Source organism: Manis pentadactyla, chromosome 11, assembly GCF_030020395.1.
Source record: "Manis pentadactyla isolate mManPen7 chromosome 11, mManPen7.hap1, whole genome shotgun sequence".
Taxonomy (NCBI): domain Eukaryota; kingdom Metazoa; phylum Chordata; class Mammalia; order Pholidota; family Manidae; genus Manis; species Manis pentadactyla.
The window spans coordinates 11146811-11159735 of NC_080029.1; the positions used below are offsets into that span (position 1 = coordinate 11146811).

A 12925-nucleotide genomic window follows, 5' to 3' on the forward strand; every position below is an offset into this window, starting at 1 on the left:
ATTTCAGGAAATGGAACAACATATGCAAAGGCCTGGAAGTGAGAGAATTTTGTAGAATTCTAGGAAATTGTAAGCCATGCAATATAACTGGAGTGCAGAATATGAACAGGGGATGGAATTAGAGAAGTTGGAAGGAACCATATCTATCACCAAGAAGACAGTTTGGATTTTATCTTGAAGTCATTTGCAAGCTGTTGAATAATTGTTACATAATCTAAATTACATTTTAAAAGATCATTCTGGCAACAGGATGGAGAATAGATTGGAAAGGATCAAGACTGGTTATGGGAATTTTTTAGGCTATTTCAGTAATGAGGGAGAAAGCCTCAGATTCTGAAACAGGTGATAGAGCTTCAGAGGGGGGGATGGGTTTAAAATCAGAACAGAATGAACAGATTTAATGGTAGACTGCATGCGGGCTTTAGGAGAAGGAATCAGTAGCAGTACTCAGATGTCTGGTTTTGGTGACCAGGCAGATGAGAAAGCCTTCTCTAAAATAGAGATTAAACAGGGGAATGCTAAATTTCCCACAAGAAATGAGTAGACTTTGGATTTGAGATGTCTGCAGAAAATCCATGTGGAACTCTAATGGACAGTTTAAGGAGTGAGTCTGGGAGTCTGGAGAAAGCTCTGGGTTGGAACTGTAGACTTGAAGTCTTAAGGATGCAATAGGAGTTAAGACCATCAGGGCAGATGTCATCACCGGGAACATACACAGTAAAAAGCTGTGTATTCACAGCACTTGGCAAGTAGTGACTCCATACTGTTGGAATGAATGAAGAGTGTCAAGGGTAGTCTCCCAAGAACCCTGAGTTAGAAGTACAATCCCAGTTTTACAAATGAGAACAAAGGTTAAGTTACTTGCCCCAAGTAATTTTGTTGCTAAGTGACCAAAGTGGGATTTCAAGTCCAATCTGATTCCAAAGCCCATTTTTTTCATGCCATGTCTCACTTCACTGTAAACCTCAGAAGTTTAACTATATGGTATTATCATTAATTCTCTTTCTTTACCTCTGCCAATATTCTGGTTTAGGAGGATCATGAAACTTTCTTTTAAATAACCACCTTTTCTCTAATTCATCCTGCTTCATTCTCAGACACATCTGTCAGACTGCCTTTCCTGTAAATGACTCATCCTACTCAGCTCTAGTCCAATACCTGCTGGACTGGACAGACCGACAGAAGTCTGTCACTAGCTGCTGTCCTCCCATTCAAGGCTCACCACAAATCACGAGGATCGTCCAGAAGTTTTCCGTATTTCCCTCCCCTCCCTCCTCTCAGTACATATCCATGGCTTGGGTGTTGTTTATGTGCAGATTGCACTGTGATGGTATACATGTGCCTTATAAGAATCTCATGTTAATGTTTAGATAAAATTAATCCTTAATCTTTAGATTAATTGCTTGTCTGTGTGTATCTGTCGCCATTTTTCTAAAGTGGGTTTTGTATTCATGATGGAAGCAGCTTGGATATCATCTGACCTTAGTTCCATATCCTGTGTAGGGGTCCTTTGTACTCTATCCCTGATGTGATGAGCCAGCCTTTGCCCCTCCAGTTTCCTAAAGGGATCCTTCTTTTGAGAGGAGGAGAGGAGAGCAATTCTAATTGTTAGAAATTTCTTAATACTGAATCAAACTGCCCCTTCTTTTAACATCCCTTTGTGTCCCAGGATCTGCCCCCAACAGCAGAGAAGTCAGTCATTTCTCCTCTTCCTCATGAAGGTCCATCAGACATTTAAAGATAGCTCTTATGTCTCTCCTCAGGTTTCTCTTACATAAGGCAAATAATCTTGGTTGCCCAGAGCTTTTCTTCAGTGACAAGTCTCAAACTCTCCACTATTCTTTTGCCCTCTGAGAATTCTGGAGTTCTGCCAGTGCCCCATCTAGAACACAGCAACCCACAGGAGAACAGTGCAACATTACTCCTTTGATTAGGACTCAGGGCTGGTATCTTCAAAGCCTGAGATTGCTTCAGCTGTATAGCAGCCAGGTCACATTTTGCATTCACTTGTAAAATAACCCAGACATTATTTTTACATAGGCGGTAGTTAAGCTAGCTGTCCCCTTTCATCTACTCTGCGGTTGATTTTCTTTAAATGTAGAACTTTCTGATTTTTCTAGTTTCATCTTCATTTTGACCCATCTTTTTAACCAATTATGATCATATTATCCAGTGTGTTCATAACTGTGTTTACCAGTTTTAGGTCATCTGGAGATTTTGAAACATACTTTCCACGTGTTCATTCAAGTTCTTACATAAGCATCACAAAAACAGACTCCCCACGCCATCCCTTCAGTTAACCAGTGCTACTTAATTAATATGGTTCTATTAACCAGTGTTCTGCCATGTTTCTGCATCTCTTCATCTTACCTGCAAAGATCTCATTTGTATTGGATGTATTTTTATTTGGTGCTTACCATGTGCAAAAAGATGCTAGAGATACAGAGAAGACAGCAGTCCCTGTCCTGTGGAGCTGACAATCTAGAGACTCCATGAAGTGTTTGGTTAAAAGCTCTGCAGTAATCAGGTTACATGATTCTCTATGGTACTTTCCTTATCTGGTACCATATTAGAAAAGGAAATGAAGCATTACTTTTTACAGACTCTGTATTGGCTATGAATGATCTTGTATCACCTGAAAATGGGGTTTCATTACTTTCCTCTTTTTGCCTTTCCTGGTTTCACAATAACTTGGGAGTTTTGGAAGTCTCCAGAGTTCATACCCTTTCTTTTGGCTGTCTTAAAGCTGTGAGCTCATGAGAGAGCAGCCTGTTTAGTCACATTTGTGGGGGCAATGGTGGTATTTAAATGTGCCTCCCCCCATTATCAGATGGGTTCTTTTTATTTCATAGTAAACTAAGTTATGAAGAATTTCTGTCCAACTTCAGCCATATTCTCTTGCATGATCTTTTTTACTTAGATTTTATCTTTATATTTTGAAATGATCTTCCCTAAGGAAAATAGCTGACTCTTCTCAAATTTTCTTCTTCTCTTTGAGTTCTTAAGGTGCCATAGTCACTTTCTCTGCAGTCTTGGTCCTTTTCACTTAAACCACTTATTTCTTTTTAATTCACCAGAATTAATCCCAGATGAGCATAAATCTACAATATGCTTGTATCCTGAGGGATTAAATCACCAACAATGCAAGTGTCCTTTAAATTTTTATTTTGTTATCCTTAATCGACAATTACATGAAGAACATTATGTTTACTAGACTCCCCCCATCACCAAGTTCCCCCCACATACCCCATTACAGTCACTGTCCATCAGCATAGTAAGATGCTATAGAATCACTACTTGTCTTCTCTGTGTTGTACAGCCCTCCCCGTGCCCCCCCAACATTATAAATGCTATTCGTAATGCCCCCTTTCTTTCCCCCATCCCCTTATCCCTCCCTTCCCACCCATCCTCCCCAGTCCCTTTCCCTTTGGTAACTGTTAGTCCATTCTTGGGTTCTGTGAGTCTGCTGCTGTTTTGTTCCTTCAGTTTTTTTTTTGTTCTTACTCTCCACAGATGAGTGAAATCATTTGGTATTTGTCTTTCTCTGCCTGGCTTATTTCACTGAGCATAATACCCTCTAGCTCCATCCATGTTGTTGCAAATGGTAGGATTTGTTTTCTTCTTATGTATGAATAATATTCTGTTGTGGATATGTACCACATCTTCTTTATCCATTCATCTACTGATGAATGCAAGTGTTTTTATATTAGGATGATACAAAGGGCAGATGTCCCCATAGTTTATAGAAGATAGCCCTCCGTCTCCTTTTCAAGCGTGCATTCTCTTCTCAGTCAGGTGTCATCCGTAACCTTCCTCTGGTGAATTCCCATGGCTGTATCATTTCTACCTACTCTTCTTTTCCCTTTGGTCCAATCCTCTGCACTATAGTATCTTACTCAGATTGTTGGATTTGTATATAGATACTTACTTTCTTAAGCAATTGTGAGGATTCTCTGCCTTTTTCTGTGGATCTATCTCTACTGAACAGCAGATTTCCTTCAGATGTCATAGTCTAATGTTACCAATTATTACCCCATCCCACCAAGTCTTGGTGATTTCCATGAGATTTTATTTATCTCATTGTTCTTTTTTTACCATTGTTACTTTTAAGTATAGAATCTAGCACTAATGTTCAATAAATAATATTTATGATTAATCTCAAGAAGTATTTGCCTTCTCTTTTAGGCTGTGAGGATATCATTGCTGAGAGCATCTCATTAGATACTTTAATTGCCATCCTCAAGTGGAGCTCTCATCCATATGGCTCTAAATGGGTACACCGACAAGCTTTACATTTCCTCTGTGAGGAATTTTCCCAGGTCATGACTTCGGATGTTTTTTATGAACTCAGCAAAGACCATCTGCTTACTGCTATCCAGTCTGACTACCTACAGGTAATCATTTATACAGCTCTCAAATTCGTTGTCATCCATACGTGCACCAAGAAACCCATCTGTACTCTGTTATTCTCCCATTGAAGGAGATCAGTCTACCCGGGAATGTCCTCTTCAGATTTATACAGCAAAAGCCTTCTGGCTCTCTGGCCCTTCGTGCACACTGCTGCTATGACTCACCACTGTGAACAAGCCCCGCTCCCAACTAACTGCACCAAAAGGGTTGGTTGAGATAGTAGGCAAGATCAGAAGCATATCCCAAAAGTGATTTTCTTGGCTTTCATTAATAGTAGATACACTATAATAGTTTTTTATTTTTGGTGGGGGATCATACTTAAGACTGTAGATAGTAGCTTAAGCAACAAAGTAAGAATCATATTCGATTGCTGATCCAATTAAATGCTTACAAAAACTCAGTGTATATGTCCTATCAAAGTATAAGGGTGTTTTCAGTGACTTACTCTTAATCAAAAGCAATTTTTAGCAAATTCATCTGTCCTTGACTTATATGTCAGTGTAGTTTGGTAATTTAAACTAACAATAGATTTAAAAGATTATAAAAAGTACTTTCTGGTAAAGTATGCCAAAAGTTAACTTTTTTTTTTTGCATTGGTTGTATGAACTTTGTGCAGAAAACTGTCCAACAGTTTTAGTGTTATAAAGACAAAAATCCATTGAGCCATTTCTTCTTTATATTTGTACTAGAGAAATTATGAAACACTTCTACCTCAGTCAGAAATGCAGTGAATAGTTAAATAATCCACTTAACATCTGTGCTTTTCCTTCATACATTTCTTTGATTGCAGCACAAATATTGTCATAACTTAATTTGATTTATTCAAGATCTTTGTTCATTAACCTTGCTTTACTGTCCTGCTCCAGACTGCGTACTTTATGGGAGTTAGGGTTTGTCAGTTCTCTTAATATTATTGTCTTAAGAAGCTTTGTGTTTCGTCTTGAAAAGTAAAAACCTCAGAGAGCAGCCTAGATTTACTCTAAGATTTTAAATAAAGCACAAAGAAATAAGGGACATATTGCCATTTCACAGACTGTGCTTGAAGGGTCCTTCACCAATCATCATACCTTGTGGAGATTGTAGCCTCTTTTGCCAAAACAAGTTGCCATACTTGTTTTTTCTGTTCCCACAGGAAATAATAATCACACTGTGTACTTCTACTTTCATTGATTTATCTCCATCTTGTCCTAAAAAGAATTTAAGGCAGCTGTGTAGAGACCATATAGTAAGATAAAATAAATTCAAAATAGGTGAAGAGAACAGGATAAAGAAAAAATATAGATGAAAATGAGACAAATTTTAGGTGGAGCCAAGAGTGAGGTTACTGGATGAAACACATATAATGCAGCCTTGTATGTTCGCTGTTGGTGGACCATAGGTTTAACTCGAACATTCAAAGAGCCAGTGTAAAGAGTAGAATGTGGTAAGTTGCAACTGTATTTACATTATGACCTATGAAAAGTCATTAATGAAATTAACCATTTATCTGATTTCACTAAAATCAACCATTTTTTATTATAGGCAAGTGAACAAGATATCCTTAAATATCTGATAAAGTGGGGTGAGCATCAGTTGATGAAAAGAATAGCAGACAGAGGTAAGCTCAAAAAACTAGCTTGCACTGTAAGTTTTTCCCAAAACCTTACTAAAATGCATGCTCCATGTCAGTCTTGACAATAGCCACCATTGCCTGGTGAAAATAGAAATTTTATAATATATAAAAAATCCTTTAGTGGCGAGGATATATTTTGTTCGAAGTATAAATACATATTAATAAGGTGTCTTTATTTTGCAACTTGAAAAAGGTACTTTAAATGTTACCTTTCCATGTATTTAATAATATACACTGACTGATTTGTGGAAGTATTAGATTGATATTTTTCATTTAATGGTCTATTAAGTGTTACAAAAATATATTGGTGAAAATGTTCTGGAATTAGCTAGTGGTGATTGTGCTCAATGTTTTAATTGTACTAAAAGCCACTGGATTGAACACTTTAAAGCAGTTAAAATGGTGAGCTTAATGGTATGTGAATTTTACCTCAAAAAAAAAATATGACTACCCAAAAACATATTTATTGTTTATTTTTAAATTTTGTGGAAGGTAAAGGAGAAATAATACTTTGAATGGTCTCTGACGAGGGATACTGCAGAAGAAATTGAAGCATCATACATAGGAGGCGGGCTCTCAACTTCAGAAGCTTATGATTCTATAGTAGCCTTTTACTTATGTCTGGGCTTAGCCCACCCACCTGTGCTCCTTCCTTCATAGACTATGGTGTTCCTCTATATAGTTAACCCAAATAAACACATTTTAATTAGGAAAATTGAATAAAGATTTCCCTTTGCTGTTATTTTTTTGGCAGCTTTATTAACATATATACCATAAAGCTCACCTATTTAAAGTGTTCATGTTAATGGTCTTTAGTGCATTTACAGAGTTGTTCTGTCACATTTTTAAATACACACAAAAAATCAAGCTAAACCTTCCCAAACCTTTTTATTGTGTTCCTTTAACACACTTCTACCGAAGCAGTAAGGAATAAAAGCAGTCCTCTAATTTTATTTCTCCTATTATATTTCTTTTTGGCCTGCAAAAACGCCTTTAGCAATTCTGAGATTTGAATTTCTGTTAATATAAAAACCACTATTAATAAGGGATGTTTTTGAACTGCCAGTATACTGTCCAGCCTCCTTATTCACAGATTCAGTATTTGCAAATTCACCTACTTACTAAAATTTATTTGTAACCCCAAAATCAGTATTCACAGTGCTTTCATGGTCATCTGCAGACATCCTCAGAGTACCAAAGCTTTGAGTCCCCTGATGCACATGTTCCCAACCTAAGGTGGAGCAAGGTGACACTCTGCCATATTGTAAATAAATATCCTTTTCACAGTCTATTTAGTACTTATGTGAAAAATGCTTTTCACATTTTTATAGCTTCCAATTATGCTTTATGGAGAAAAATAAACTTCTTCCAGGCATGAATTACAGTCCTGTTGGTTGTGAATTTGATATTAATGAACCAATATATATGAATAAGGTGTCTTTAAACAGAAACACACATAAAACAAAGTTGCGTACATTTACAGAATTGACAAAAATGTGATCAGAGGCTCACAGAACCTAACCCTGTGTTCCTTTAGGAGCAGTGGTTTAGTATTTGCCAGTTAATTGTTTGCTTTGACTTTATAAAACATAACTAACCCCAAATAGCAAGAATTAATTGAATAAAATGCTACATAATTATTATAGGCCATAGGCTTGTTCACTCGTGTAAGATTGGTAAATGAAATTATTTTGGGCAGATCATGAGCATCCTTGATAAAATTTCCCTTAAACAGTAGTTTTTAGACAAGGCTAGAAGGGAAGGCTCTTACACAGGGATGAGAAGAAAGCAGAGCAAACCAGGCTGCACCTTTGTTTCAGCCACCTTCATGTATGAGGGGGCTGCTCTTACCTGTTACATATTTGGGAGTTTCATGTAAGATTTCATTTGAAAACAGGATGCTACTACTTTCAGAAAAAAAAGACTGAAAAGCAATGCTTTGTATAAGTATGAAACCAAATCATAGCAAGGCAAGGGAAAAAAACCCTTTTCCACATACTTAGAACAATTTTATTTTTAATGACTCCAGAAAGAGTTTAGCTTCTTAAAAAATAACATCTCTTTATCTATCTGTGTACCCCATGACTTAAGGGAAATACCAGTTAACCTGTGGAGTGTTTACAGAAAATTCAGCATTTATATTTATGAACGATAAAAATCTTACTTTTTAAGAAAAAAATACAGCTCTCTAGATTAAAGACATAAGTAAAGATTCCCAAAACATATGTCATTTTTCTTCCCACCTCAGTACCATAAGCACAGATGTACTTTAAGTCTTCCCCTTTCACTAATACCCAATGAAGAAAACCTTCATTCCCTGCTCTGGACACTGGAAATATATTACATGTCAGAGATCAAATGGTTCACTTTTATGAAGTAACATTTCCATATTATGGAAATTTAGGAGACTACCATAAAAATCTGAAATACAGTAAACATTGGGTTCTGCTATTTTAGGTACCACCTGATTAATATCTTGTTTAATTGCCATTAAACATTTGGTAGTCTAATGAGCATACTGATAACCTGCGGTGACCAGAAATAAAATTTGTCTTCCAGTGCTCTTACTGTACTAGAAACTAGTCACAAAAGTGACAAAGCTTAAGAAAGAGCCCTTGGTCAAACTAGATTTGAATAGTCATCTTTTCTCCTTTGAGCTAGAATACAAAAAAGAATCCTTTATTCTTTAGTATAGTCATAAAAGTATGTTATTGTACTGTTGACACCATGCTTTTTCTTTATCCAAGAACATCTCTATTAAGTAAACTTCTTAAGACATAAAAATTACTTATAGCCCTTTTTAAAGAAGGTCTATGTAAGCATAAAGAGTGTTACTGAAAGTATTAGAAAAGAAAGCAAGGCTTTTTCTGAAAATTTGGATTTGGTTGGAGATTTTTCATTTTGTGTCTCATAGAGCCAAACTTACTGAGTGGCACTGCTCACAGTGTGAACAAAAGAGGTGTAAAAAGACGAGACCTGGACATCGAAGAACTTAGAGAGATCCTTTCTTCACTCTTATCTTTTGTGCGAATTGAACACATCTTACCTATAAACAGTGAAGTCTTAAGTGATGCAGTAAGTGTCTTTCTTCATTTATCCCTTTCATGAAAAGAAAATGAACCAAAATGTACAGGCTTATCTTTTTTTTTTAATCACCATAAATAATTTCTACCACTAACAGTATTGTGAAACTGTAAATTCCATGGGGACAGGATTGATGTCTGTTTTGTACTATATTGTGTCCCTAGAGTCTGGCATGTGGCACAAATAAATGTTTGGTGGGTGAAATTTGAGTTGGGGTATCAGTCTTACTTTTTCAAGAGGATGGCTTCAAGGGGAGTTAATTCAGCCATTTATCAGTGTTGATCAAATAGATAACTTATTCAGAAAGGAAAGGGTAGAGAGTACCTTTGGAAACTCTTCAAGAACAGCAGTTAATCAGGGAGCAGGAGAAAAGGATATTGGCTCAAAGTAAAAGAATTGTATGAATCTTAAAATTGTATTTCAGTTAAAAATTAATGGAGCTATAGTTCTAAAATTCATATGGAACCACCAAAGACCCCAAATAGCCAAAGCAATCCTGAGAAGGAAGAATAAAGCAGGGGGGATCTCACTTCCCAACTTAAGCTCTACCACAAAGCCACAGTAATTAAGACAGTTTGGTACTGGCACAAGAACAGACCCATAGACCAATGGAACAGAATAGACAGTCCAGATATTAACCCAAGCATATCATATATAGTCAATATATGATAAAGGAGCCATGAATATACAAATAGGGAAATGACAGCCTCTTCAACATCTGGTGTTGGCAAAACTGGACAGCTACATGCAAGAGAATGAAACTGGATTACTGTCTAACTCCATACACAAAAGTAAACTTGAAATGGATCAAAGACCAGAATGCAAGTCATGAAACCATAAAACTCTTAGAAGAAAACAGGCAAAACTCTCTTGAATATAAACATGAGAAACTTTTTCATGAACATATCTCCCTGGGGTAGGGAAACAAAAGCAAAAATGAACAAGTGGGACTATATCAAACTAAAAAACTTCTGTACAGTAAAGAACACCCTCAGTAGAACAAAAAGTCATCCTACAGTATGGGGGAATATATTCATAAATGACATATCTGATAAGGGGTTGACATCCAAAATATATAAAGAGTCCACGTAACCTCAACAAACAAAAAGCAAATAATCCAATTAAAAAATGGGCTGAGAATCTGAACAGACACTTCTCCAAAGAAGAAATTCAGATGGGCAACCAGCACATGAAAAGATGCTCCACATCGCTAATCATCAGAGAAATGCAAATTAAAACCACAATGAGATATCACCTCACACCAGTAAGGATGGCCACCATCCAAAAGACAAACAAAAACAAATCCTGGTGAGGATGTGGAGAAAGAGGAACCCCCCTACACTGCTGGTGGGAATGTAAATTAGTTCAACCATTGTGGAAAGCAGTATGGAGGTTCCTCAAAAAACTAAAAATAGAAATACCATTTGACCCAGGAATTTCCACTCCTAGGAATTTACCCTAAGAATGTAGCAGCCCAGTTTGAAAAAGACATAGGCATCCCTGTGTTTATCACAGCACTATTTACAGTAGCCAAGAAATAGAAGCAACCTAAGTATCCATCAGTAGATGAATGGATAAAGAAGATGTGGTACATATATACAACGGAATATTATTCAGCCATAAGAAGAAAACAAATCCTACCATTTGCAACAACATGGATGGAGCTAGAGGGTATTATGCTCAGTGAAATAAGCCAGGCAGAGAAAGACAAGTATCAAATGATTTCACTCATTTGTGGAGTATAAGAACAAAGAAAAACTGAAGGAATAAAACAGCAGCAGACTTACAGAACCCAAGAATGGACTAACAGTTACCAAAGAGAAAGGGACTGGGGAGGGTGGGGGGGGAAGGAAGGAAATGGGGCTAAGGGGCAGTATGACTAGCACACATAATGTAGGGGGGGTCACGGGGAAAGCAGTATAGCACAGAGAAGACAAGTAGTGATTCTATAGCATCTTACTATGCTGATGGACAGTGACTGTAATGGGCTATGTGGTGGGCACTTGATAATGGGGGGAATGTAGTAACCACAATGCTGCTCATGTGATTGTATATTAATGATACCATAATAATAAAAATAAAAATAAAGCAAAACCAAAAAATAAAAAGTAATGGAGCTGATTGTGTTACTTTTATAATTTTTTTAAAAGGTAAGTGTTTTTAAACTAATGCTTGAATTAATAGATGGGAAAAATAAGTTTAAATATTAGTTCTTCACTAGTAAGAACTTAAATGTAATGCTTATAAACATAGTAATCTTTTCCCCTGCACAGAAACATAAAACTCTTCTGGAAAAAAAACTGATAAAAAAAATTTTTTAAGTACTCTAAAAACATAATGAAGGAGAGAATAACTCTTCCAGAATGTAAAATAAATTTTAAAACTCTAATATTTAATCTGTGATGCTAGCATAACAGACAGACTAGCCCAGAAAAAGGTCCTAATTAATATTAGGAGTTAAACATACAATAAACGAGCTATCATAAATCAGTGTGGTGCCAGACTAACTGAGGAGTGGGGGAGGGAGGGAATTGGTTTAAACACTCATTTCACTTACACACAAAATTAGTCCCTGTTAGATTGAAGAATTAAATATTAAATTGAAACATGGGAAAACCAGAAGAAATAATTAAACATTTGTGGAATCTCTGATTAGAAGAATGTTCAGTCTCAGTAGTAATCACACACCAAAGAAACCAAAATAAATAAAACTACATTAGCACTCTTCCACCTATTAAGTCAGTAATTTCTAAAATAATTTACTGTCCCATATAGGAAGATTAACTAGTACACTGACAGCATTGTCATTAAGTATTTGGAAATAGCTTAAATGTCTAATAGGGAAAATAAACATAAACTATAGTACAGCTACTTGACAAAATATTTTTGTTGCCCTGAACAATAGTTATAAAGACAATATAACAGCCTGGAAAATGCTGAGGTGAAATACAACTTTAGAAAGAAAGAAATACAAATTTACAAAATAACATTTTACAACAGCATGTGAATCTAAAATTATTTTGAAATAAAACTTAAACATTTAAAAAACATTACTATGTGTTTATGAATAAATAATTTAAAATGTATTTAAGTATGTAAGAATTCATTTGGAAAAGATTGGAATACGTTCCAATCTAATGCTATATTTTTATTAAAAGTGATTTTAATGCAGCATGTGGACAGTTATATTTAGCAAGAATAATATTAGACAATGTTTGGTTTTGTTTAAAACCTAGGACTCAAACCAAATGAGCCTGGATTTATATTTAGAAAAACATTTTAGACCTTTGGTTTAGTAGACTTAGAAAATATATACCTGTATTCTTTTTTTTTTTTTTATTAAGGTATCATTGATACACACTCTTACAAAGATTTCACATGGAAAACAATGTGGTTACTACATTCACCCATATCATTAAGTGCCCCCATGCCCCATTGAAGTCACTGTCCATCAGTGTAGTAAGATGCCACAGAGTCACTACTTGTCTTCTCTGTGCTACAATGTCTTCCCTATGACCCCCACACACACCATGTGTACTAATCATAATACCCCTCAATACCCTTCTCCCTCCCTCCTCACCCACCCCTCCCCTTTGGTAACCATTAGTCCCTTCTTGGAGTCTGTGAATCTGCTGCTGTTTTGTGAGGGAAATCATTTGGTGGTACTTGCCTTTCTCTTCCTGGCTTATTTCACTGAGCAAAATACCCTCTAGCTCCATCCATGTTGTTGCAAATGGTCGGATTTGTTTTCTTCCTATGGCTGAATAGTATTCCATTGTGTGTATGTTCCACATCTTCTTTATCCATTCAGCTACTGAT

The 12925-nt window shown here is 36.1% G+C and overlaps 1 protein-coding gene across 6 annotated transcripts in view; it reads left to right on the forward strand.

Annotated features, from left to right (window-relative positions):
- Positions 1-12925, forward strand: part of BTBD7 (BTB domain containing 7) — an 87699-nt gene that overhangs the window by 60558 nt on the left and 14216 nt on the right. For all 6 annotated transcript variants that reach the window (XR_005024123.2, XM_036882074.2, XM_057488191.1 and 3 more), the window contains 3 exons: positions 4186-4394; positions 5932-6007; positions 8937-9097. Coding sequence is in view for 5 of the 6 variants with exons in the window: in XM_036882074.2 (XP_036737969.1) it covers positions 4186-4394; positions 5932-6007; positions 8937-9097 (446 nt within the window). In the remaining variant the exon portion in view is untranslated. The remainder of the gene's footprint in view (positions 1-4185; positions 4395-5931; positions 6008-8936; positions 9098-12925) is intronic.